The sequence below is a fragment of the Corvus brachyrhynchos genome, unplaced genomic scaffold (assembly GCF_000691975.1).
Source record: "Corvus brachyrhynchos isolate BGI_N302 unplaced genomic scaffold, ASM69197v1 scaffold433, whole genome shotgun sequence".
Classification (NCBI taxonomy): domain Eukaryota; kingdom Metazoa; phylum Chordata; class Aves; order Passeriformes; family Corvidae; genus Corvus; species Corvus brachyrhynchos.
This window is the reverse complement of record NW_008236935.1, coordinates 1,012,745-1,039,228: the sequence shown is the minus strand read 5'-3', so window position 1 is coordinate 1,039,228 and position 26,484 is coordinate 1,012,745. Positions and strand designations below refer to the sequence as shown.

At 36.4% G+C, this 26,484-nt stretch overlaps 1 protein-coding gene across 1 annotated transcript in view; it reads left to right on the top strand.

Annotated features, from left to right (window-relative positions):
* The window catches only part of MAN2A1 (mannosidase alpha class 2A member 1), a gene marked incomplete at its 5' end in the record, with an annotated part of 111,028 nt that overhangs the window by 20,066 nt on the left and 64,478 nt on the right, over positions 1 to 26,484 (top strand). The window contains 7 exons of the mRNA XM_017728371.1: positions 1,734 to 1,878; positions 11,390 to 11,561; positions 13,255 to 13,382; positions 14,870 to 15,043; positions 15,970 to 16,156; positions 21,350 to 21,527; positions 25,485 to 25,687. Coding sequence (XP_017583860.1) covers positions 1,734 to 1,878; positions 11,390 to 11,561; positions 13,255 to 13,382; positions 14,870 to 15,043; positions 15,970 to 16,156; positions 21,350 to 21,527; positions 25,485 to 25,687 — 1,187 coding nt within the window. The remainder of the gene's footprint in view (positions 1 to 1,733; positions 1,879 to 11,389; positions 11,562 to 13,254; positions 13,383 to 14,869; positions 15,044 to 15,969; positions 16,157 to 21,349; positions 21,528 to 25,484; positions 25,688 to 26,484) is intronic.

The window sequence follows — 26,484 nt, the reverse complement described above, 5'->3', positions numbered from 1 at the left end:
GACTGTTCTTAAGTGTTTAACAGAGGTGAGGGTGGAATGCTCTGGCAGATGTCTAGGTGTTGGCAGTGAGGGGCTCCAGTATCTGTGAGGAGAGGCCAGTCCTGCCCTGTGCCAGACACAGCTCCAAACCCACCACAGGATACAGCCTCCACCAGCAAAGAGTGGTAGTACTTCTGGCAGAATTGGTTTTAGGAAGGTAAAATGCTGCCTGTCAGTGTGGTATAAGGCTAAAAAAGGGGGAGAAACAGTCCTGTGAACACCATGGTCCTTGATGGAGGAAGCAGAGAAGGTATTCTAGTCACTAGAGCAGGTGGGGAAAACCACAGTGGAGCAAGTTTTTCCCTGAAACTGGTGGAGGACCTCATGCCAGAGCAGGTATATATTTTCAGGAGCAACTGGAGCCCATGGTAGATCCACACTAGAGGAGTTCCTGAAGTGCTGTGGCTTGTGGAAGGGTCCCCATGCTGGGGCAGGCAAAAAATTGGAGAAGCAGAGAATGACAGAGAGGAAACATTATGGACTGATCTCTCACTATCCAACTCTGTTTTAATTGGCCACAGATTAAGTTAATGTTCCCGAAGTCAGGTCTTTTTTTTTCTGTGATGGAAATTGTTATTATCTTCACCCATAATATTTTATATTTCTCCCCCTGTTCTGTTGATGAGGAAAAATGAGAGATCAGCTGGGTGGATGCGAAAGTCAACAATTGCAAGGCCTTAATTTCTTTAGTCAGATATTTGTTACAGATGTCTGTAGTTTTTTTTAGGTTTTCCTAGCAGGACAGAAAGCATCTTACCACTGGGAAGTTTTAACTCTTGTGGTGTTCAAGTAGCAAATGACTGCTATAGTGGTCCTTTTTTTGTGTAGATGAATTGGGTTTTGTAGAAAGTTTGTCAAGTATACAATTGTATTCTAACATGGGTTTGGAATTGATTGAAGTTTAGTTATTAAACTAGGGTGTCAGGAATTGGCTTGTCTGATGTCAATTCCTGTTCGTATCTTGTTTTCTTTCTTAAAAACAAACCAGAGCATTACCAAAAAAAATTCCTTGAATCTCCTATTAATAGCCTCTCTTTGAAGCTGTAGGGTGTTCCCTAAGTTTCATAGGAGCTTGTTACAGTAATTCTATAGTTGCTTTATTTATCTGTATCCTTTTTATTTGCATTGAGAAGTGAAATATGTCCTTCCTTGTACAATTAGTGTACTGGGCAACAGGAAATGTACAAGAAGCTTTGTTATAGCAGTTGACTACCGTTATCAACATTTTTTCTTGATAGCTTCTTTCAGTTCCTTTTTGTGAGTTTGCCATTTGCCTTGATATCTCTCATGTTGTCATTCCTTCTTGCTCAGTTTATTTTCTTCATTTCCTGCATTCCGCTGTTTAGTGTACTGTGCAATTCTGTATAATCCTCTTCATACCCTCCTGCCCAATGCCATTGTGAGCTGCTGTAATTTTTTTGACTTAAGCTTAAATCCTGCTGTTTATCTAATCAATGTCAGTTTCCTCAGAACAGAGCTGGCCAAATGCTCTTCTTCCTGCCAGCTGTGTCTTGGGTGTCCTAGTGTGATTTGAAACTTGCTCTCATTTGTCAGTTTTCTATTCATTTGGCTCGTCATCTCTCCCTCTGTAATGAACGAGCTGATCCATTTGAGGTGAAAACAGCTTTGTTTTTTAATAGCAGAACTGTTTCTGTGAATTCGTGTTTTATATTCCTTTAATTTTTCTTTTTTAGATGCTGGATGTCTATGATATTCTTCCTTTCGATAATCCAGATGGTGGCGTTTGGAAACAAGGATTTGATATCACATACAATGAAAATGAATGGGACAGCGAACCACTTCAAGTTTTTGTTGTGCCTCACTCACATAATGATCCAGGTAATATTTTAACTGTATTGATTTGAGGATCTAAAGGCTTTTGGATTAAGAAATGCATTGCCATTTCTGTTAAGATTTGGGTTTTTTTGAAGCATACCAGTTAATATGTTAGATTTAAGTCTAGCAAGGCAGTTAAACAGATGTATAATTCAAGTGCCCTTGACTTCCAATGACAACTGTTATGATCCAAGTTGTATGTCTACTGAATTTATTAACTGGAGCAGAACTTCAGTGTTGAAATTGGAAAGTAACATGAATTTCTGGTAACCCATTCAGTTTATTCATTGATGCATTAAATACCGTAAATTCTTGTTTTGATTTTTTTGACTGTCATAGATATTTAACCCTTAGCCTGTGCTAAAGAGATGTGTTTTTAGAAGATGTGACAATGGCAAATCTGAAGTTTTTGACACTTTCTTCACTGTTTTGTGCACACCCCCAACCAATAGCAGGATAATGAAAAGTCTAGATTTAAACAGAAATCTAGTTATGCCCATGTTATTTCATTTCCACCCAAGTGGGTACACCCAACTGTAATAAACAAAATGGAGAAGTGTTCCTTAATTTTGGAATGACTTTTTGGTAAAATTTACCAAAAAGCAGTGAATTATACTGCTGCTCTGTAGTCCTGGTACATGTATACTGAGAGGCTGGTAGCACTGGCTGTTGTAAAAAGCCACAATTCCAGTGATACTGAATTTTACTACTGTATATCTCTCTAAAATTTAATTTGTTATTTGAAGTACTGTGGATCTGAGTGAAGGTATGGTAGTTTGAACATAAATGGCTTTTATTTGCACGTATCTAGCAATATCAAGAAAATGCACACTGGAATGTGGAATTATATTGTCCAGTTATGACAGCTAAATTAGTACAGATATGGTAAAAATATTCAGAGCAAATAATCACAGTGTAAACTTATATCTGCCTATCTAAAGAAGGCCTATAAGAAAATCAAGTCCAATCATTAATCTAGCACCACTGTGTTCACCACCAAACCATGTCCCTAAGCCTCATATCCACCTGCTTTTATGAACACTTGCACTTTTCTGGGCAGCCCAATTCAATGTTCAAGCACTTTTTCATGGAAGACATTTTTCCTAATATCCCATCTAAACCTGTCCTGGCACAGCTTGAAGCAGTTTCTTCTTGTACTGAAACTTGTTGCATGGGTGAAGAGCCTGATCCCCACCTGGCTACAACCTCCTCTTGTAGTGATAAGGTGCCCCCGAGTCTCTTTTTCTCCAGGCTAAAGGCACCCAGAGTCCTCATCAGATTTGTGCTCCAGACCCTTCTCCAACTTTGTTCCCTTCTCTGGACACGGTCCAGCCCCTCAATGACCTTCCTGAACTGAGGGGCCCAGAACTGGACACAGCACTCGAGGTGTGACCTCAGCAGTGCCCAGCACAGGGGGACGGTCACTGCTCTGCTCCTGCTGCCCCACTATTGCTGACACAGGCCAGCAAGCCCTCGGCCTTCCTGGGCACAGCTGGCTTGTGTTCAGCTGCTGTTGACCAACACCCCCAGGTTTCCACTGGGCAGCTCTCCAGGCACTCTGTCCCCAGCCTGTAGCGCTGTATGGGGTTGTCATGACCCAAGGGCAGGACCCGACATTTTACCTTGTTGAACCTCATTCAATTGGCCTTGGTCCATATCCAAAGGAAAAAAAATGCAACCGAAACCAGCCATCCTCCCAACCCCTCCAAAGAAGTTTGTGAGTAACTGAAGTTACTAGACCTCTAAGACAGATAAAGTGTAAATACTACTCAATAACCAGAGGTAGCTTCACCAATATCTTTTTCTGTTTGACTTCCTGTGTTATCAATCATGGAATTTCCTTTACTTTTTCAGTCGGAATTTCCTCTTAACCTAGGAAGTATGTTAACCATGTGTTTATTTTTTAATTTTACGTATGAGTGATGCCTCTTGGTATACCTGAGAGCTCCATTTAAGGAAGTTTAATCTGATTCTATTTTGCCCTTTCTAGCAGTGCTCTGGCCCTCTTCCAAACATAGGGATGTAGGCTATAGTGAGCATAGATTCAGAAATGGATTTTTACAAGCATTTATTACATTTGTCTTGCAGGGAGTCATGAATTAAATCTTTAAATCTATAGTAAGGTACTTGTTCTTTCATCTCTGAGAGAAGTCCTCCCTGTGACTGTGCCTTGAATGACTGGGCTTGAAAAAGTCTGAAGTTACAAGAGCTGTCTCCCATCATTCTGCTGCAGCATTTTTCCTGAATATGTTGTTTGCAAGGGCTTGCCTGAAGTCTTAATGCTATTGTCATTCACCTTTGAGAGCTGGCTTTCTTGCTGGCGTCTGGTTTTTGTTTCTAAGTCTTCATTCTTAGTATGTAAGTCCTTCATGCCTTTACAATAAAATGATACCTGTCTTTCACCAACAGCAACTAAAATGATGAAATCTGTATCTCCTCTTGCATACAATCTAAATATTTCTCAGCTTGTTCAAGCTTCTCAGATGATATTCAGTAGACTTAAACTGAGATAGCACTCTGGTAAAAGTAAACTGTTCCTTCACCAAAGGTGGTTGTGTGAGACTGGTTACTGTTTGCTTTTGCAAAGAGTGTTACAGAAATCTCGTGACTTGGTACTGCTTTTTAAGGACATTTCTGTGGAATTTTCTGCAGTAGGAAATTGCATATTAACAAGCACTTGAAAGAAGGAAAATATATCTGTAACATCTGAAATCTATTGTATCTAATGGTTACATTGTTCCTTTCCCACAGAGGACTAAAAGCATTGTGCAAAGGAAATGCCTTCTCAGAAAAAAGCTTAAGTCATCATGACTGTACAGTGTAACAATGTATGTGAAAGATATTTACCAAGAAATGGGATCAGTAAAGGTATAACTATATTAGCTGCAGAAGCTTTAAATTCTGATTAGATTTTATGTTTTCTCATCTGAGGCTACTTTCTCTTTAACTTTCATATAACCAGTTATGCTAGTGAGGGTATGTACTTCAAAGGCAAAGAAATGGCCTTTAAACAACCTTGTCTAGGGGGTGGCATCCCTGCCCATGGTGTGGGGCTAGGAACTGGATGGTCCTTTCCAATCCAAGCCATTCTGTGAATCTATGAAACACAATCCGTAGGGAAGGTGGTGGGTTTAGGTTCCACCTTCTGTTTTGGAGGGATGACTGAATGTGCTGGTGCTCTGAAACACTTTGTGATGCTAAATCTGGGTTAACTGCTTCTGCATGAATTTAACCATGACCTGCAAACTCGGGGGTTTTGTGCTTCTCCCTGCAGTAGTTAATGTGTTTACCCATTTTGGGAAACAAGGGTTGAGAGTGGGCCCCCTTCAGACTTTGGATCAGTGGTGGCACAATTGTCTTTCATTGCTGGCAGCTGATAAAAATTTGAGCAAGTCAGTAGCATGTCTGATTTTGGGAGGACTCACCCAGTAGAGATTAATCTTAAGCCATGGAGAGAAGTTCAGTTGTGTGAAATTGTAGCCATCAGATAGGTAGCAGTTCTGTCAGGAGCAGATTAGGGAGCAAGCACATACTCTGTGCTGGCAGAGCCCATATGTTGGCTCTCACCTTCTTCAACTGCAGTTTCTTGTGGCTGCCTGAAGTGGAGGAGGCAGGTGAAATGCAGAGGGGAGAACTCTGCTTGGGGACTGTGAGATTGTCAAACAGCACAGCTGGACTTGAAAGATGAGGTTCAGATCTGACCTGAGAGGTGCAAAGACACCTCTAGCATCTATTGCTCTGTGATGATTTTGGTAATGACTTCCTATTCAATTATTTACGAATTGAGACTTGTGAGCTTTCTAAATATATGTGTATACCAGATCCGAGTATTTAATTGCTGAATGTGGTGGTTACAGACCTAGTATGAGCAGCACCTTAGTGGAATGGAAAGTGACCAAAGTAGATTTTTCTCTTGCCTCTCCACCCACATGGAAGTGTATGGGCAGATAGGTCAGGACTAAACTCTACTTTTTAACATTTCATTAATTACCTATAACATTGGTAACTTTACCTTGCTACCATTCACATTAACCACCTTTTATTATTTAAGACAGTCTCCATTTCTCAGGAGGAAACCTATATAGACCTATGAAGGTAACAGTGTTAAAATATAAGAAAACTTAACTGTAAAAGTTTGGTGCTGTTAATCCACCATGGAGTTTCATGTATGTTTTCTGTTGACAGGGTCTGGATATGTTTTTCAGGTGACTTCTTAGTTTTCCTGACACATTTGGAACACAGATTGCTTAGACTTTGTCTGACCCACCAAAATACTAGAAATGGGCAATTCACAAGTTTTTCTTGACATACCTGAATGAGGGAAATTAGAGTTTTATTCCTGGCTTGTTTCTCAATATTTCTGTGTTTGCAGAGGAGGTGCAGTTCCTTTGAAAATTGACAGGACTGTTACAGAAAGGACACTTTTGACTGCTCATCAGTAGAAATTTCCTTTCCATTTTAGCTATGATGGCAGCAGATTTGATATGTGCAAAAGCAAAAGTAGCTCTAGTATAGGACTTAAAATGTAAGAAGTCTAATTATAATTTTGGTGGTACCTCACTGATCACGGCAGATTTTACTCTTTGTGAAATGTGCAATCATTCAAGTTTTTAGTTATGCTTATGAAATTAAGCCTGATAAATAAAATTATTCTTGTGCTACTTGAGCAGAGATATTTTACAAGTTAAGGTATGCTGTTGGAAAAGTAAATACATTGTCATGCTTCTTTAATTTTGGTGTATCTGCTTCTACCTAAATTATTTTAGTTTGGTACATATTTTGCAGGAACAAGAAGCTCATCTATTTAATTTCTTCGGAATCAGAATGAATGCTTTAACATAGGGATGTTTCAGGGGACTTTCTGTCTTTCTCTGATTTGACTATGTAAAACAAAAACAAAAACCAATCTTAGGCAGCTTTTAGTTTTAATTTGAATAGCCTTACCATCAGGTTTTCCAAGTTTTATTTCACAGTCTTGGCTGTGAGCCATTCATCTTTGTTGAAAAGATACTTTTTGGTGAAATTAGCACAGAAGTGTTACGTCGGAATCATCTATAAAATATTAACTTGTATGTCTGTTCTGTTTTTTACATCATCAGAATGATGATGCAGTACTTCTAAATTTTAGAAAAAATTGATGTGCGTATTCTCTGCTTTAAAATGAGGGTTTTTTTTTTAATTGCTGATTCTACAAAGGAGCTAACGCCAAATTATTTTCGTGTGTGATCATGCTTACTAAAATGTAAGTTAAAACTTAGCTTTTGGACTTATTCCTAGTATTTGCATTATTGTCATTGTTGTGTGCCTGTGTATGGTCAATTAAACACACACACTGTGCTTAAGTTCTATAGAGCTCTTCTTTTGAAGGTAAGAAGTCATACCTATCTGTCCTTTTTTTTTTCGGTTTTATGAAAACCTTTTACTGTTGCACTATGTGGAGCTTGGATGTAATTAAGAACAAGGACATCCTCTCAGTTTATGATACTTTTTTACTTAGCTATCAAAACAGTCACTTAACTGTGTTGTCTTACAGGAACTAGTAAGTTGAGAATCAAGCATAAATGAAAAAAAAAAAATTAAAAATTACCGATAATTTTTACTAACTTGGGTATACATTTTAAAGATCAAAGAACTGAAGTTCCACTAATATATTTGTGAAGAGAATACTGTTATTTTCTGGAAAGCTGTATAGTGCTAGCTGAAATTTAATGGTTTTATTTAATACTGCCATAATATTAATAAATTACTCAAGTTTCTTGTGTTGTGAGAAACATCACCGATGTGTGAATTTTGGACTCAGTGAAATTAATTATGATCTCCTGAAAAATAAATCAGAGATGCATACTTCTATCAAAAATGCATTAATCTAGTATATTACTCGTGTAGTATTTCAGACATTCATGAGATCTGCCTCTTTGTTAAAACAGACTTCATCAGAAACAAGACATTTTTTTAAAGGCTCATTTCCTCTTAAACTTTGAAGGGTGACTTGTGGAAGTAAGCAATTGAAAAGCCTATTCTGTTTTATTTCAACAGTTAATTTTCACCCAAGAGGCAAAAGAAATGCAGATGTAAAAAACCACTCCTGCAGTCTTGCAGGTGTATGTAAGCAGTACCTGAATATTTTTGCTAGGAATGGATTTGTGATTCTTGTCATGATCAAATTGTTAAGTGCTTTTGCTTAATAAAGTTACTTTTTGAATAATGCTAATTTGTCAATTTCTGATTTTGTCCTGAAACCTTCGCTTTATCTCTACATCTGTGTCAACCATGTTAAAACACAAGACTGCCTTTCTCTAGTGCAAGGACCTGATAGAGCTTCAAGAAGGAATTTGAACTTGAAAGTGTAGACAGGAATAGTGGCAAATCAGTTAATTAAATGTTTCAGGATTTTTTGTAGAGCAATGAGTTGCATTGATATTCAGACATGATGCTTGGAATATGCTGTCAAGCCAAGTAAATTTACATTAGAGTGGGGAAAAAAATCAAAAAAACAAACAGCTGCATAACGATGATAAATCTCATGGAGGTGGGGGAAGATAGCAACTTTCCACACTTTTGAGGACAAGGATGAGAGAGGGAATGAAAAGGCAAGCAGCTCAGCAGTGTGTGCCCTCCGTTATCACACAGGCTGGCAGAAAATGAAAGTATCCGGCTAAGTCCTCAATATGTATTATGTCAAGCCTAGCATAATGACATGAAAAACAGTACTATTTTCTTCTCCTGTTTACAGGATTGTTAAACATTGGAATGGTGGAGTCACCATCCCTGGAGTTTTTAAAAGAAAAACTGTACATGGCACTCACTGTCATGGTCTGATTTATAAGGTGATGGTTACTCAGAGGTTGGACTCAATAATCTCAGAGGTCTTTTACAACCTCAGTGATTCTGTGTTCCTGTGACTTTTATGTTGACAAAGGGCTTTATGTACATTTAAACCAACAAGTGTTATTTTGCTGTTAATATCATATTTAGTCTTGGTAATTGCAGCTCTGAACTATTGCAATTTTTGTGTAAACTGTCTTTGTACTGAAAGTTTCGTATTGGAAATACACTGGTAAACCTTTTTCTTTCAGCCTGGGAACAAATTTTTAGTTTGTGGATAAACACAAGTTGTAGATTCTTATGTTGTATTAAGGACTGAAGTGTGAAATAATACTCTAGCCAGCAACTGTAAATTGATTTATCCATTATTTTGTTGTTCAGCTTCTTTTTTTTTAATTTAAAAAAAAATTTTATTGTGTGACTCCGTGCAAAATTGAAGAGTCTCTGTAAGTCATTGGGTTTAGTGCACCACACCTTAGGAAGCATGTGAAGGTACTGGGACACACCCAGAGAAGGGCAGCAGAGCTGGCAGAAGGGCTGGAAGGTCTGTCCTGTGAGGAGCTGCTGAGGAGTCTGGGTTTGTCCAGTTTGGAGAAAAGGAGGCTGAGGGGTGACCTCACTGCTCCCTGCAGCTTCCTGGGGAGGGTGTTTCAGAGGCAGTTGGCTAATGCTCTTAACATTTTTTTTTGGTCAACCAAGAAGTGGTCAGGCAGTTGAACTAGGTGATCATTATAGGCCCTTTCCAATGCAGAATATGCTGTTCTATTTATAAATAAATAGATGTATGGTAATTACATTTCAGAGGGCTTTCTGTTGGCTTGCAGCTAAGTCTGTGAATACCTGTAAAAACTTCCTAGTACTCTCTGAAGTGTGTTCAGTTCAGTGTGTTAACTCTGTTAACACACTGTTAACAGTTCAGTATGTTACACTCTTCCTCAGCGTAATGAACTGAGTATGTTAAAACAAAACAATCTTTCATTATAACACTTCCTACATCATATTGTATTCTTTTGTCAGCTGCTTTGACATTTAGCTTGATGTTTTAGTTAGCCTGTTTTCTTAACATTTTTAAGAATGTTTCAGAAGACTAGTGTAAATTTGCTTTTATTGCTGCAATATAAAAAGACTTTGAAATAGTTTATGATGATGATATATTGCTGTACAGGAAAATCATAGGATGTTTTTAATTTATCCTCCTTTAGTTGTGTGCTAGGATGATACTGTCTCTTGCAGAAGAAATTTCTTGATATAAAGCTATAAACTGGCAGTCTAATACATATGGATATTTTAAATGTAATTATCAGTAAAATACTCCTTTGATTTGTTGAAAAGTAAATGAGAATTGGGAAAGAATAATTGTCTATGTGATCTCAATTCTTTGAGTGGAAGCTTCTATTAAAAAAAATACAACCCAGGTTGAAATGGGAAGAGGTCAGAAAAAAATTTTATTACATATTCAGATTATTCATCAAATTTGTTTTCAGTCTTTTTGAAATGAATGCATAATAGTAATTTACTGACAACTTTTTTTTTTTGTATTAAGCTATTTCCATTCCTCTAAAGAAAGTATATTTTAATTTTACGCTTTAAGCCTTCATATTAACTGCCCTGACAAAACGTATTTTCCCCCTTTAAGATAGATTAGACCCCACTTGTCTATCTGTAGAGAAACTTGTATTACAGGTGATGAGTCTTCTAGGTGCTAAACATTTGTAAAAGAAAAAATAGAATGACCTAGAACTTTTCCTCTGGAGTGTTATGATTTTATTTCTTATTTTGCAGATTAAAAACAGTAGCTCTGCATCTACCTAAGATGAATGTTTGAGGTTTTTTATCCCTAAAATGAAGTATAATATATCCTTTCTGAGTCAATAGTCAGACTTTATTTAATCATAAAGTTATTTTTGAATTAAACTTGAAAATTATTTTTTAGTGGTAAAAGTTTCTGCATTTATGTAACTTCCTTGAAACAATGTGATTTCATTCCATGACAGCCTAATCCTGTATCCTATAAGCAGACTGGCACTATTATAATGGTAGTGGCTCTGGAGAACTTAACTGGTAAATCAGAGTGGAATTACTAGTATAATATTTGTCTGGAGTGCAGTCTTCATGGTGTGGAAGCTTTCACAAAATCTTATAATGTGCATACATGACAAAAGCTGGTAGGAGTAGGAATATAGCACTTTACAGTAAGTAGTAAGCAGATAGACTTAATTTTTTCAGTTAAAGTTACAGATTCTGGGAAGAAAGATGTATGTACTCTCTCATGCAAGGTATTATGGAAAGGCTAAAAAATTTTATGTAAGATTGTGAAGTCTGAAAATGTGGTTAAAATTTCTTTTTCCTTTGCATCTCACTGATGCGCAGTTATTTGCATCCATGTATTCTGTTGATCAAACTTTCTACTATGCACAGCATAGAAAAACTAGAAAGTGGAAAGCCTATTAATTTCCATATATTTATACATTTAGGAAATAAAACTTGTAAATTTTGTAAAAAGAAACTCCTTGAAAGTTTAGCACTTCAAGCTGTCTGTGGCACGTAAAGTTCAGCTTTTTAAGAACAGTCTTTACTTAGCTTTTTTCTGGCGTGTGAGAAGGAGCCAGTTCTCTCTGAGACTGTTCTCTGAAGAGACTAAGAAGCCAGTTCTCTAAAGAGGCTTTATTTCATATTTTCTTTTTCCTAGGTTGGCTGAAGACTTTTGATGATTACTTCAGAGATCAGACACAGCATATTTTAAATAACATGGTTATAAAACTGCAAGAAGACAACCGAAGGAAATTTATATGGTCCGAGATTTCTTACTTTTCAAAATGGTGGGATGGAATAGATAGCCAAAAAAAAGATGCTGTTAAAAGGTTTGAATACTGAATTTTTCTTCCATGTATCTTGTGTTGAGACTTTGTGTGTTTGACTACACTGTAAACTTGAGATTTCACCTGTGATGCAGAATTGCTAGAATAATTGGCTGCTTGAGTTCTGACTTTTTGGGCTTGGTTTAGTTTTCTCCCAGTTGCAAAATAGAGAAGTGAAGACAAATTACTGAGTTGCCTAAAAATTTGACTAAAAGTTTCTATGTACAACCATGTCATTCAAACTGTAATGGATAGTGATTATGATCTTTATTTGAAATCACACTAAGGTATTTGCAACTAAATAAATACAACCTTTCCTAGTAGCTGTTTACATATGGTATTTTTTCCTTGTTATGATACATATGAAGATTTTATCAGATTTCTGTTTGCATAAAAATTTGTAAGGATTTTTTGTGTTTAAATACAAATGTTTTTTATAAACATGCAGCTGCTTTAATGGTAAAGTAGTATGTACTTTACACCCTTGCTCTTCTTAGTAATTTTTAAAATCACAAGTCAAAATGGAATATAGAAGTAAAAGGTTTACCTAGCCATTGAGACAAGGAAGGAGGCTGCTTGGATAAACTTGAAGTAAGGATCTTGTTTGGGGTTTTCAAAAAGCAGGGATATTTTTTTCTTATTTTTACTTGGCTTTAAGACAGGATCCAACAGTTGTTATTTCATCCTTGTGATGGCCTCCTTCTCATGCCCCTCTTCAAGATGCGGGTGTTGCAGTATGCATTAAGTCTGTGAGATCACAGCTGCAAAGGTTAGGTAAAGGTGGAAATCTTGGAATCTAGGTAAAAAACTACTTGTTTAAAAATTTATGTGCAGTGGTTGAGTATTACAGCACAGCTGTGTGGTTTTGTGACATTAAAAATAACCCTGGGAACGCAGTAAACAGTAAATGAGAATCACTAAGGAACTGTGTCTTCTCTTCAGGGGAATCAGGTATTGGTTAAGCTGCTGTAAGACTTGGAGAAGCTACACTTGAGATTATTTTTGTTGCATGCTTTTTTGTTACTCTTATGGGTATCATCTGTGATGGGACTAAGTTTTGATGAGTTCACTGTATTTTTTTCTTGAATTCATTAAGCACTTCTATGCTGTTGTATACAACATAAGTGCTGAAACTGTAGGGACAACCTGATGCTGGGATCATGATCTTTATGTTCACTGACAATAGAGAGACTGGGCCATCCTGTGACCTTTTTCAAGAAGGCATTTTAATGAGTGAGATGTTCTGAAGCCTTTGTAGATACAGTAAACTTCGAAGATCTATCAGCTCCCTAAAACTCTAAAAAGAATATTAGATCAAAGATGGGGAGATATTAGCAGCTCTTGAAATGTGCAGTGTCTAGGCATCTTGGTCAGCTGGCCTTCAGTACTGTGGCACATACATTTTTATTTTTGTAATCTATGCAGGAAACAGCCTTCTTCCTAATTTAAAAAAAATCTAATGTGGCACATGCAGTAGAGCTAGTTTTCCTTGCATAAGGGCGTTAAAAACTTCACTGTTCAACACTTCATTTTTTCCCTGTTTGATTAAAGAAATATAGTCCAGTGATGGAAGTAGCACAAACAATTTAGATTTTGGCATCAAATTGCTGGAAAATGCCTGTTGAGTATACAGAAATTGATTTTAAGAGTGTGTTTTCATATGGAAGATTCTGAATATGATTTATGTATTTTTCAGGTTAATAAAAGATGGACAATTTGAAATTGTAACAGGAGGATGGGTCATGCCTGATGAAGCTTCTGCTCATTATTTTTCTTTAATTGACCAACTGATAGAAGGACACCAGTGGCTAGGAAAGAACCTTGGTATGTACATTGATCTAAGATTTAACTATGTTAATACAAGAAGTCGATAGGAAAATAATTTTTTTTTTAAATTTCTGAGATGCTTAGAAGGCGCTCTCTTTACTCTGCTTTTCTGAAACACTAAATCACACCATTTAAAGGAAGCTGTAGGATGAAGTCTAGTATTTGCCATTCCTCTTTGCAGACAGAAGTTTCTGGACAAAGTGTATTTGAACTATTTTATGTCATAGCATTTTGTCTTGGTCAATGTAAGACATGCGTATTATATTGGAATAACCGAATATTAACACTAGATCATGCTGAATTTTAGATCCCATGTTTGGTATCACAAATCGTCTTCAATTGCCCTTTCTGTCTTTTAAAAATTATGATGAAATTCTTAAAATTACTTAAAAGTTGATATTTCTTTCATGTGTTTGGATCAATTCTGTGGGCTCTGAATTCATTAGCTTCTCTTTTATAAGGCTTAAAAAAAATTACAAAGTTTATTTGTAGCAGCAGCAGCAGTAGTAGTAGTAGTAGTAGTATAGTATAGTAGTAGTATAGTAGTAGTATAAAGCCTAAACCCAATGTAATGTTAGAATTGGGAATTACTGATTGCAGTTACATTGGCTGAACTGTTTTGCTGGCTTTGGGATGTTCTTTTGTTTAGTTCCGTAAGAAGAGAGAAACTTTTTTATATAGAAAATATTTGCACAGTGATTTTAATAATAAATTGAGATTATTTCATCCAATTAACTGAAATTATTTTGGAAAGCTGTTTCACTGTTTTTCTTAGATTGCAATTTCCATAAACACAGCTTGACATAATTGGAGGGGGAAGGAAGACCTAATGAAAGGGTAATGCATTCTTTACTGTGGTTTTTTTTTGGAAAGACAGTAAAAAGTGCCAAAGGAACCATGTTGATTAATTAAAAACGAATCAGATGTAGCTTCTTTATTTACTAGCATGAAGTTCAGTGAAAAGAGAGTATTAATCAACATGATTCTATTGATCAACAAACTAATAAATCAAAAGAAAATTTAGTTCTGAAGCCAAAAAAGATTAACCTTATTTAAATAACAGTGAAATATCAACAAGCTACCTCATTAATCCATCCACATCCATTCATTTTCTTTCAACTTTCTTTTCCTATTGTACCGTCTGTAAACTACTTTAAGTGAAAGAAGATATGTATTTAATTAATGATTCCAAATAAAGATGTTTGATGCAAAATTGAAACAGCATAGCAACAAGGAGTACTATTTTAAAGTTTTTTATTTTGTTAGAATGCCTTGTTTATAAGATATTTGGTTTTTTTGTTTGTTTGTTTAATGGTTTAATTCTAGTTTGTTAATTCCAGGGTTCTGCAGGAGGTTTAATACCTAACTGGGTATATAATCTTGGAAATGTTATCTTTAGTGCTCTGATTTGAATTATTGGAATGATTTTCTTGGAGTGAAAAGTAAAACTTTCTTTCCTTTTTTCTTTTTTCTTTTGTCAACAGGAGTAAAACCAAAGTCTGGATGGGCAGTTGATCCATTTGGGCATTCACCAACAATGGCCTACCTTCTGAAGCGCACAGGATTTTCCAATATGCTTGTGCAGAGAGTTCATTATTCAGTTAAAAAACATTTTGCAACACAAAAGACACTAGAATTTTTTTGGAGACAGAACTGGGGTATATGCTCTTCCTTTATGTCAATTTATTTTGTTAATTTACACAGGTAAAATATGAAGAGAACTCGAATAAGTACTATGGAAATATTTACAGAGGAGATTTAGCAGAGTTAGTCTAGACATGAAAACTTTAAATTGCAATCCTGTTTAAAAAAAGCCTTTCATCTAGCTTAAATTTAGCAGATTTTTTTCCTTTTTTTTTCCTCTTTGAATAACAGAAAGTGAAATGAGAATATCTGTGCATTAGGAAAGGCGCTAAATGTAAAAACATTATTGTTGCTATTGTTCCTCTGATCTTCCTTTCTTTTCACTTTCATTTTTGCTTTTACCTTCTCTTGTTTTTTCCATCCTCTCATACTCCTTGCAAGTGTACATAAGAAAAGTAAAAAGGGTGAAAAATTCCTTTACTTGTGTTTTACTTTTTTTCTTCCTCCTACTCCTTTATTTCCTACTATGTGGAAATATAGTGTAGGAGAAGGAACATTACAACTAATTCAAATATTGTGCTAATGAGGCAGTGACAGCAGGGTGATTGGCTTTTGCTTTGTTTTCTTTTTGGTTTTGTTTTGATGTTTGGGTTTTTTCAATAGTTGTTTTAATCCACTCGCAGTATAAAATATGTGTTTTATTACCTCAAAAATTCTAAAAATCACGAGGTTTACCTGGGTAAAACACACCTAACATTTGTCCCTGTCTTTCCCAATCACCTGGTGCTTGACTAGAACATTCCAATCTTGACTGTATCTCTTTTTTTACCCTCTTTATACATATAAGGTATATATATATATACACACATATATATATATGTATATATATATATTTGTAATTAAAAAGGTATCAAGCAAGCTTTGCAATGAATTTGATTTTCCTGAGTCTCTATTGATACCAACTATAATCTATCAGAAATTAACAGAGTGCAAATTCCAGATTTGGGATCCAGTACGGATATTCTTTGTCATATGATGCCTTTCTATAGCTATGATATTCCTCATACTTGCGGCCCAGATCCGAAAATCTGCTGCCAGTTTGATTTCAAACGGCTTCCTGGAGGAAGAGTAAGTTGTCCTTGGAGAGTTCCACCAGAAGCTATTCATGCTGGAAATGTTCAACACAGGTACAGTTTTTACATACTCCTCAAGGAAATAACTTTAGAAAAATGTAATTATGCTGGTCAAAGATGACATCTGGCATAGCTTGGTGAATTTAGTTCTGCTGTGGTTCAACCCCAGTGAGCAGCTCAGCTCCACTCAGCTCACTGTCCCCATAGTGGGGTGGGGAACAGAATCAGAAGAGTAAAATGAGAAAACTCATGGGTTCAGATGCAGGAGAGGCCTTGGCGCTGTGCAAGCCCTGCTCAGAAATAACAAAATCATCTCTCTGTTGTCAACCCTGTCAGCAGAGCAAACACAGATCACAGCCCCATACTGCCCACTGTGACTCTACCCCAGCCAAAACCAGTAAAAGATTTTAAAAGAAGCTTGTTATGGCTAAACAATACCTATTGCATAACCTGGTGTTTGCTGCTAAGTTGGTAACATAACTGTCAGTGAAATTAGAGGAAAAGTTGTAGTTAAGGAAAGGGCACTTTTAAAAATTTTCTATTCGTGACACATGAGTCAGTGTCTGAATGACAGTCAGAACACAGTCATCTGGTTGTAGTCATGTTACTGGTTTACTGTGTTTTTTGTGAATTTTATGAACACTGCAAGTTCCCTGCAAGTGGATCATTTTGGGGCAGCGTGATGTGTGCTGTAACTACAAACAGTGGTATATTTCCTGTGGTATATCCTTGAAAAACTTGGCAATCTGTGGCCTAAGTTTTGTGAAGTGCAAGCCGTAAGTTAATCTGATTCCTATTTCTTTGTCTCCAGGGTGGAAATACCTGTTCCTTTGTGCCCAGGGTGGAAATTCCTATTAACCTCAGTTCTAGTTTTCAAGTAGAAACACAGAGTTTTGCCACAGTTAAGAATCAAATTTACACTCCTACAAAACTGCTTCTCATTTTTGGGTGACGGGCGCAGAGGGTGGAGGTGGGGAGCTGGGGAGGGAGAGTAAAGGAAGAAAAAAAGGAAAAAAGAGAAAAGAAAGGGAAGTAAGTTAAGCTACCAAAGGTTTTTCCAGAAAATGGTTGTGTTCTATGGTCCTGTTGCTATCTTCAGGCTTCAAACTATACCAGGTTTCCAGAGTTAAAAGTTGAGGTAGCTGTTTACAGTTTGTGCAAATTGCTGAGCATAACAAATGTATTAAGGGTGACTTTTTGGTCCTTGATGCTGAAGTTTTAAAGTGATGATGTGATGATGATGCATTGCTTGTCTACATGTCAAGTATGCATTGCTTTTCTCAGAGTATAAATTTTGACAAGCGTCATGAAAACTTCACTTGAACAAAATTCAATTACAAAATATTACTGAAGATAAAACCAAAATTAAACACAATACATTACAATTGCTGTATTTAAAGGTAGGAATTGGTATGATGATAGGAAAAAGTGGGGTTTTTTTGAAGCAGAGAAATGAAAGATGATGGTGACAGCAGAAAAGTAGAAAAAATATGACACACCCAGTGCCTATTGAATGTGAAGGAAAGCTCATATGTCATTAAATCAAAGTTGTAAAAAAAAAAAATCTTGACAATATATCTCAATTAGCTGAGACAAATATTTGCAGAAGAGCAACAGCTTGTTTAACAAATACCTGAAACATAGAGGCTGTAAATAAAATGTAGAGTATCTGCTTGGAATAGTCTTTTTAAGGGTCTTGATTTTTAATTATCCTTAATTCTTTTGCTTTCTAGATGCAACCTTTGCATTAAAATCTAAATTAGATCTTGTAAAAGAAATGGGTTTTCACATGTCAAAGCATATTACAGAATAAGATAAATGGGGGCAGGTATGTAGTGAACATATGATCAAGTTAAAGTGATTATCATCTCAGTATGGTCTCTGAAACTTAATATTTTGCATCAGCTTTTTTAGATAAAAGCAGTTTTGATGTCTAACAGGGAGTTGAAACAGCAGTATGCTGTATGATACCTCTGGGAAAAGTAAAACTAACACATGGTGTTTGAGTTAGAAGCCTGGATTATTTACATTTGGAACACTGGAACTACACTTCTAGTGTCTAGTTTCAAATAAATCCACTATAATGCAGGAAGTAGTGTTTTGATGGAGAATGCTAAAACACTATGTGTGTTTTATGAAAAGTTGGAATATTGTAGACAACCAAAAAGTTTGTTGATCTGACCTCTGTAATAACATGTTTTACAATTGTTATGATGAGATGTATGAGTTCCAGAACTGAAAAATCTATCTTTATATCATAAGTTTTCCAAGGTTACAGGTTTGCAGCAGACTAATTAATCTACCTCTTATCTCTGATTGCTTTAAGACTAAAAAATACAGAAGATTCATGAATTTGAAAAAAGTTGATTAATTTGGAGACTAGGTTTAGATTGCTGACCTTTCTTCAATGCCAAAGCTACAACAAAATTAATAAAACCCAGATCTTGAATACTCAGGTGGGACTGTTGCTTTTGATTTCTATACTATTAGGGCCTTATATATGCATTAAAGAGATGCTGAGTTGAAAACTTCAGACTAGTAGTTGTTGGATTTTTCATTGCCTTGCCACATAAGTTGTGACTTGGTAAGAAGGAATGAAGCAGCAACCTAATTGAAAACCTGTACTTGTTTAATTACACTTCATAACACCTTAGGTTATAAAGACTACCCTTGCACTTGCCCTGATTTGAAGCTGCATCCTTATCCATATGTTTGAATGCTGAAGCTTTTTGCACTAGGAAGAAAAAACAGCTGTTGTATTGGGGGTTTTTTTCCTGGGTTGTTGAGGTTTTTTTTACCTTGAATGGAAATGAGTTGTTAGCAGAAGCACAGTTTGTTTCTCTCTGAAGCATGGAAATAGGAGAGAATCTGTACTGCAAGTTATGTGCTTCAGAGAAGCAGTAGAGAAAGGACTTTCCTCTTCACCAGCTACTGTTCAAGAGCCCAGTTTTGCCCTTCAGCTTTTTTCTCCTTATGGTCACATTGTACAACATGCAATTTGTGTTCAGAATGACACTGCCAGATGGCATTGGGGGTTAATGTTTGTGATTGCCTACTTCAGGTGGTTGTAGCTCCTCTTCCTTTAACATAGAAAGGGGTAAAACCAGCCATGTTTATTGTTTTGATATGTATTTACTCAAATACTTGGTCTTGCATTAAAAGAAGACAGTTCTGGTACAAAAAGGTTTTCTTTATTTGTGAAAGGTCTCAAGCATTCAGTGATAGTCTGAAAACTTGAAAACAAAAGGTTTGTCATGTCTGATCTCCTGCTTCGTTTTCAGATTTTCATTCAGATAGGCAGGATAAACATATCAAAATGTATCTAATTCTGTTTCACTGGGGAACAATAATGGGAAAATATTGATGACAGTCACTGGAATCTTTTTTTTCCTCCAGAGGTGTTTTTTTTTTCTTCACCATGCTCTGTCTGGGGCTTTCTGCTGGCACTTTCACATTCCTATATGAATTAATGATTTAGGAAGTTATTTGAGAGAAACTTAGAAGGATATACCTGAATTGATGTTCTTCAGTGTTTTTGCAATTGAAAGTGGTTTGGAATGGAGGAAGATCTTGCCATCCCCTTAAAAACATAGAATAATCCCACAGTTATCAGTACTTTAAGAAATGGAGAGCAGCAATACTTATAAATTTCACAGGATGTTTGGAAAGAAACCAGAGAAGGACTTTGAAGAGAGATGTCAGAGTCAAATATCCTGTTAACTGTAACCTGTATTTTTCAAGAGACTCAACACTAAAGTATGTTTTTAACCATAGCCTATATGTGGAAAATTTGAGTTAGACTGGCTCCCTAGAAAGAAGCATTGCCAAGTCTTGTGGCTGCTGTTCTGGTAGCTGTGTGGTGAGGAAGCTTTTGTATTTAAATCTTACAACCTGTTGAAATCATGGAAAGTATTGATTGGTAATCTGCACTATAAATCCAGTAATAGACAGGGGGCAGGGTAATGATAGCCACTGGTTGGGTAAATTGTAGTCTCATTAGAACTTTGTGGATCCTTAGCTAAAGTTAATGTTGTGGCCCCGTTCTCCCTCCAGAATACAGTCAGACCTTGTGTTTACACAGTACTTTTGCAATCTGATAAATAAGTAAACCCTGACATGCGGTTCAAAGGAAAAGGGGGTTCAAATATAATGGACTAGAATTTTGCATAAATGTTTATATAGCAGTTCTTCAAGAGTGTGAGTTGCAAGGTGATTTTGCTAGATCGTCTATTAAAAAGACATGAAGAAACAAAAAAACCTCATTAGAATCTGAATTTTCTGCTCTTTTGTCTTTAAAGCCTTGAAATTTGTATTTCTGTTTTCTTAAATATGTTACTATGGTTTATATTTCCTATGGGAATTATTTACATAATTTTAATTAGAGGGTATCAGCATCTGAAGATGCTGATAATAATTGTGACTTGAAGGGGGAGGGTTGAAAATGGACTTTTTCAATAACCTAGATATCAGACTTGTGATTCTTAATATATTGCTTTTGTGGAACTGATAGTTTACCCATCCTAGAATTAGTAGGTGCCGAAGGATAATTCTGCAGCTTTCTTCTGTGTGTGCACATGTGAGTATTTTGTTTCCGAGTTGTTTGGGGTTTTTTAAGGCCAAAAGCATAAAAGCAGTGGATTTAATTTTTCAGGACTCAAAGATTCAAGAGGGATGGCTCTAAGGCACATAAGAAGCTGGCTGAATGGAGAACAGTGATTTTTAGCAGCAAACTTCCTCCTGAATTACTTGTTTTATTTACAAGGCTGGAGTTCCTCAGAGATTAATTTATGGGCAGTTTTTCTGTCAAGGACATGAAGACATGAAGCAAAGTATCAAAGGAAGGTACCAGAGGGGATGAGAAGAGCTTGCTTATTATTGTAAATAGGAGCTGGAGAGGATTAGGATTGTTATCTAAATATAAAGCAGGTAAACATGATTTGAACTGTAGGTTAGTTTTGGCACAGGCACAAATTGGTCCAGACTGCCCTACTGCTTGAGATGAAGCTTGATAAGCTTATTGAAGGATTTAATTAGCATGGTGTTTGCAACAGTAGTCGGTTGAATATGGTGTCCCAGTAGGGAGAATTGCATCCAGCTTTTTGTTACAAAGTGGGATAATGGAGTTTAGTATGTCTTGTTTAGGGTCATCCTAATGCACAACTTGGTATCTAAGAATTGTTTTGCCAAATGCTGACTTTTTTCCCTCTGTCTTCCTAATAATTGCTCTTCTCTTTTTCTCTCCTCAAGGGCTTGGATTATATTAGATCAATACAGGAAGAAGTCAAAACTTTTCCGTACGAAAGTCCTGTTGGCTCCACTTGGGGATGATTTCCGCTATGCTGAGAGCTCAGAATGGGATCAGCAGTACCAGAATTATCAGAAGTTGTTTGATTATATGAATTCTCGTCCTGAGTGGCATGTTAAGGTAACTACAACACATTTTCTGGTTTGTGGAGAAAACAGTATTTCCCAAAATTCTGATATTCTTCACGGAAAAAAGAAATTGTTGTTAGGTTCAGTTTTTGCAACTGCAAGACTTAATATATTATTTAGCAATAGATTGATGTGTCTTGGTAGCTTGCTCACTTTTTTTTTTCCTTTACTACCTTCTCTCCCCGCAAAACAAAACCTTTGCTATTAATAATACCGGCTTGAAAACTATAGATAGTTTCCAAACCAGATTAATTTGGAGAGCAGCTATTAGGTTTTTAATTGTTTTCTTAGTGCTCCTGTTTTCACAGGCTTCAGGTATTGTTACTTACGACTCACAAGATTTGTTACTTAAAACTATTGTATTTTCTTACTAGAAGTTCAAGAAAATTTTGCTGCTTTATTTGAGTCCTCTTGGTTTTACATCCCAAAACAAACCAAAAAGTCTTAAGAGGTGCCATTGCTGGCACATGTGGTAAAATCTGAGACTGACCTGGCTACAAAAGGACTGAGTATACTAACACAGTTATCAGATGAGGTACCACTTCAAATCAGCATTTATGTGTGAGAGTTAAAACACACATTCACATGCTCTAATGTGTAAGCTGATGGCCCTAGAGACTTGTACTATAGATGTTCTCTGTATTCAGACAACTTTTCATCATCTTTCGACATGACAGTAACAAATGGGGGACCACAACCTTGGGTTTTTTGAGTGTCACCTGAGAGTGCACTGTTGCTGCTTTCACATTCAGGTTTTTATAAAAACCTGGTCTGGTATCTTTCGTGTGGTTTGTGCATGCATCTGTTTTTCCTTATCTTTTCTGAGACCTTCCCTGATTCTTCCAGCTGTGCATTTGACTAGTGCCTATAGTATGTTATTACTTTCTGCTGAGTTCTGTGCTTGTGTTCTGCCAAGATGATTTCTTGGGATTATATCTTATCTGAAAACTGGATTTTATGTGTTTCCTATTGGATGTAGGCGACATGATGTATGGTGAAGGACCACTACGTCTTAGTGGACAGAGATACACCTGGAGAGGGCTCTTCAAATTTTTTTAAGTCTAAAGCCCATCTTTTAAAACTTAAGATTGCTGCTATCACTTGCTTTATTTCTGTCAAAAATGCATATACTGTACAGGTATACACTTTGGTACTCTTTGGATACTAACAGCAACATATTTTCTGTAGTTATGGCTAACCAGGGCTGGATGATTTTGTGGGGCAAAAACTGAAGGCTGTAAGTCTGAAGTCATTCTTCAAGGACCAGTGCTGTCCTGAGACATCTGAAAGTTCCTTTTTGGAAAGGTTCTGTTCAGCCCATTGTCAAGGATTCTATCAGTCCACTTCATTAGGCTAGGTGTGCCCATCTGGAATTGCATTAACCCTTGGTTCCCTCACAGAAGTATCCAGCCCTTTTTCTGGTTTTTAATACCCACACAAAAAGATACAAAATCCTCTTTGTCTACCACTTCATACCTAGGATATTTTTGATCAGCTGGAGCATTGTCAGCATCAGAGCATTTCTCCTTTTCATTTTATTCAGATACTTAGGTTTTTCTCTCTCTGTTTTTGTTGTTCTTTTTTTCTTTCTTATTTGTTGCCTGTCTGATGGGGTATTTTTTGGTCTGTTTGTTTTTCTGGTTTGGTTTGATTATTTGTTTTGTTTGAAACTGATGTCATTTATTCTTGAAAATTTGAGCTTAGATGGAGAACTTCCACACTCTTCTGCACTTTCCCTAGTGGAATGTACCTCCACAGGCAAGTAACAGGACACGCTCAGCTATGTAAGAACTTAGATTACATAAAGGAAGAGTTCACATTTCTTCCTGAAGTGCTGAGATGCCTGGTATATTACTGCTTACACAAGGGAGTGCCTACTCTGCCTTTCTGATCTGAAGAGAGATTTACTCTTTCAGACAGCTCTTTGTGATGTTTATCTAGTGGATATGTCTTTTACCATTGAGATTCTCCTGCCAGCCACTATTCTGATCTAAAAGTATGTGGTACAGCACTGTAAAACATACCTATTTTGCTCTTGAGGAATTCAATCTCCCATTCAGAGATCTCCTTTGCATCTATTATATATAAATTAAGCTGAGTCTTTTTGTATGCCAATAGAAGAGTCAACCAGGCTATTTCACTGTTCCATTCACCTGATTTTGATGCTTCCACTGGTGAGGTTCTACTCCTCTGATTCAATGCAGAAGTGAGATCATCTCTGTGTTTTCTCTTGGTGTATTGTTTTTGGTTTTTGTTTTCTACTTGTAGGTCCCTATGATAGTGAGGGAAAAGACCAAGTATGCCTAGAAATAAGGCAAGGTTTACTAATGGTGGGATTTCAGGGGCAATATTTATCTTTCTCTGCTTTACTGCCATTTAAAGTGGCAAGTTACCGTATTGTATCCACCTAACAAATACTTGGATGATCTGAATGACTTTGAAGTGAAAGTGTTTGGGGTTTTTTAAATGATTAAAAAGTTTAATTTTGTTGTCACAGTGATAGTCTGATAGTCCTTATATTCCAAGTCACTTTTGAAAGATTTTTACTAAAACTTGTTTTTGATGCTGTAAATTGTAGCATGCTCATTGTATGCTTATTGTTAAAAATAATAATAGTAATAGCAAACAAAGGTACTTGATATTATCATTATAACTTAAGGTGAGGATACTCCTGGTAAAGTAATGTGATCTTCTGTTCCAGCTTCCTTTTTTTTTTCACTTTCATTCAAAATCCAGTTTGCCATTTATGCCTTCTTTAACAACATTTCTTAATACTAACAACATTGGTATCAATCATTTATTTTTTCTTTTTTTTTGTTGTGCCCCTAAAGCTTGAGGATACCATTTTTGACCTACCCGGTAAAGATCTGCTATTACAATATCTTAGCATTTTTAAAAATGACCAGAAGATAATGAATTTATTTTTTACTCCCACATGTTACATCTCTAACTGCAATTTCTTTGTACAGAGTTAAAAGGACCAGCTTCTGAAAGGAAATGCTAATTTTTTTTTGATCACTAGTCATCTTCGTTAAGCAAGATCTGGAGCACAAGAGAGTTAATTTTGAAAAGACAGGATTAGGAGAACTATGCTTTTGTTACATTACACTATATTTCTTATTTAGTCCAGACAGCTACTTGGGTAATATTGAGGTATTATTTAGCTTGTGTATAAGAGACTTACTTGGTATTTATATTCATATTTATATTTATATTTATATCTTTAAAAAAAAAATCATATTTCATCATTTTTAAAATGGTTTTGGTTGGAGGGGACCTTTAAAGCTGTCTCATCCAACTGCCCTCCAATGAGCAGAGACATCTTCAATTAGACCAGATTGCCCAGAGTCCCATCCAATCCAGCCTTGGATGTTTCCAGAGATGGGCCATCCACAACCTCTGTGGGCACCTTGAGTGTATCACCACCCTCATATTAAAAGTTGCCTTTATACCTAGTGCAAATCTACCCTGGTTTAGTTTAAAATTATTACCTCTTTTTTTAGCACAAGAGGTCTGACTAAAAAGCCTGTCCCCATCTTTCTTGTAAGGCTCCTTTATTGAAAGGCTGCAGTAAGGTCTCCCCAGAGCCTTCTCCACTCCAGGCTGAACAACCACAACCTCTCTCAGCTTTTCCTCATAGGGAAGGTGTTTCTCTGATCATTTTTGTGACTCTTCTCTGGACATGCTCCAACAGATCCATCTCTTTCTTGTACTGAGTTGAAATGCTTTTTTGAAAGTACTTCTTGTATTGAGTTTTGAAATGCTATCCAGTTTGTCTGAAAAGTGTGCAGTGAAACTTTAAAGATTTTTGGGATAGGTTTTCTGCTATAAATCTGCTGGAAGAGTGGCATGTTTCTGAAATGTATATGGAACCAAGCATATTCATTCTCTTTGTATTTCTGCATAATGAAAATGGAACTTTATTACAGTAATTCTAATTTTAATTCAGGCCCAGTTTGGAACTTTATCTGATTACTTTGAAGCTCTGCGCAAAGAAAGCAATTTGGGTGAAAAGAGCAGCAATTCATTTTTTCCTGTTTTAAGTGGAGACTTCTTCACCTATGCAGACAGAGATCATCATTACTGGAGTGGGTACTTTACATCACGACCCTTCTATAAACGCCTGGACAGAGTCTTGGAGTCCTACATACGGTAAATACTGCCATCCAGTACATTCATAACGTGTTTCTTGGCACACAGGAGAGATGAATGTGTATTTGTTGTGATTTAACCCCAGGCAGCCCCTTGCTCATTCCCCCACCAGCAGGATCTTGGAGAATTGGAAGAGTCAAAGCTACAGAACTCGTGAACTGAGACAAAGGCAGTTTAACAGCAAAAACAAAAGGCACACATATGATCAAAACAATAAGGGATTATGGCTATACTGTGAACTTTTTTAGAGAGAAGTACAAAGATGTGAATTTTACAAAGGTTCTTAGAGGAAGCTGAGCAATAGCCAGGAATATTGTGTAACAAGTGATCTCAGACTACTGTTCTTCTGAAAACTGTCTGCATCTTTAAAGAAAAAAATAGTTGCTGAATTTCGGTAATGGAGTATTTAAGTGGTTCCCTCTTGTACCAGACATAAGATAAGATGATTTAACTGTGTTTTAAAGCTCCAGAAAGAAATCTAAGGCAGATGGATATGATGTAAACCCTGAACATTTCATGTATTGCCTTCCTTAAGGATTACAATTTTTTGCTGTAATGGATGCTGCAGTAGTGGAATGAGCAAGAGAGGTGTGGAAAGCAGCATTTTGCGAGCTTGGAAAGTAGTGTTTTGGAGGGAGATACAAGTACCTTTCAGAACAGAAACTATCTAGCAGAACCTGTTCTATTTCTTCCAAGGAATCTGGTTTTTACTGTGGTAAAGTGGATGATTCATCATAGGAATCTTTAATTTTCAGTGAAAACAGAGTTGTTTAATACTGCTGTTGGAGAAGACAAGA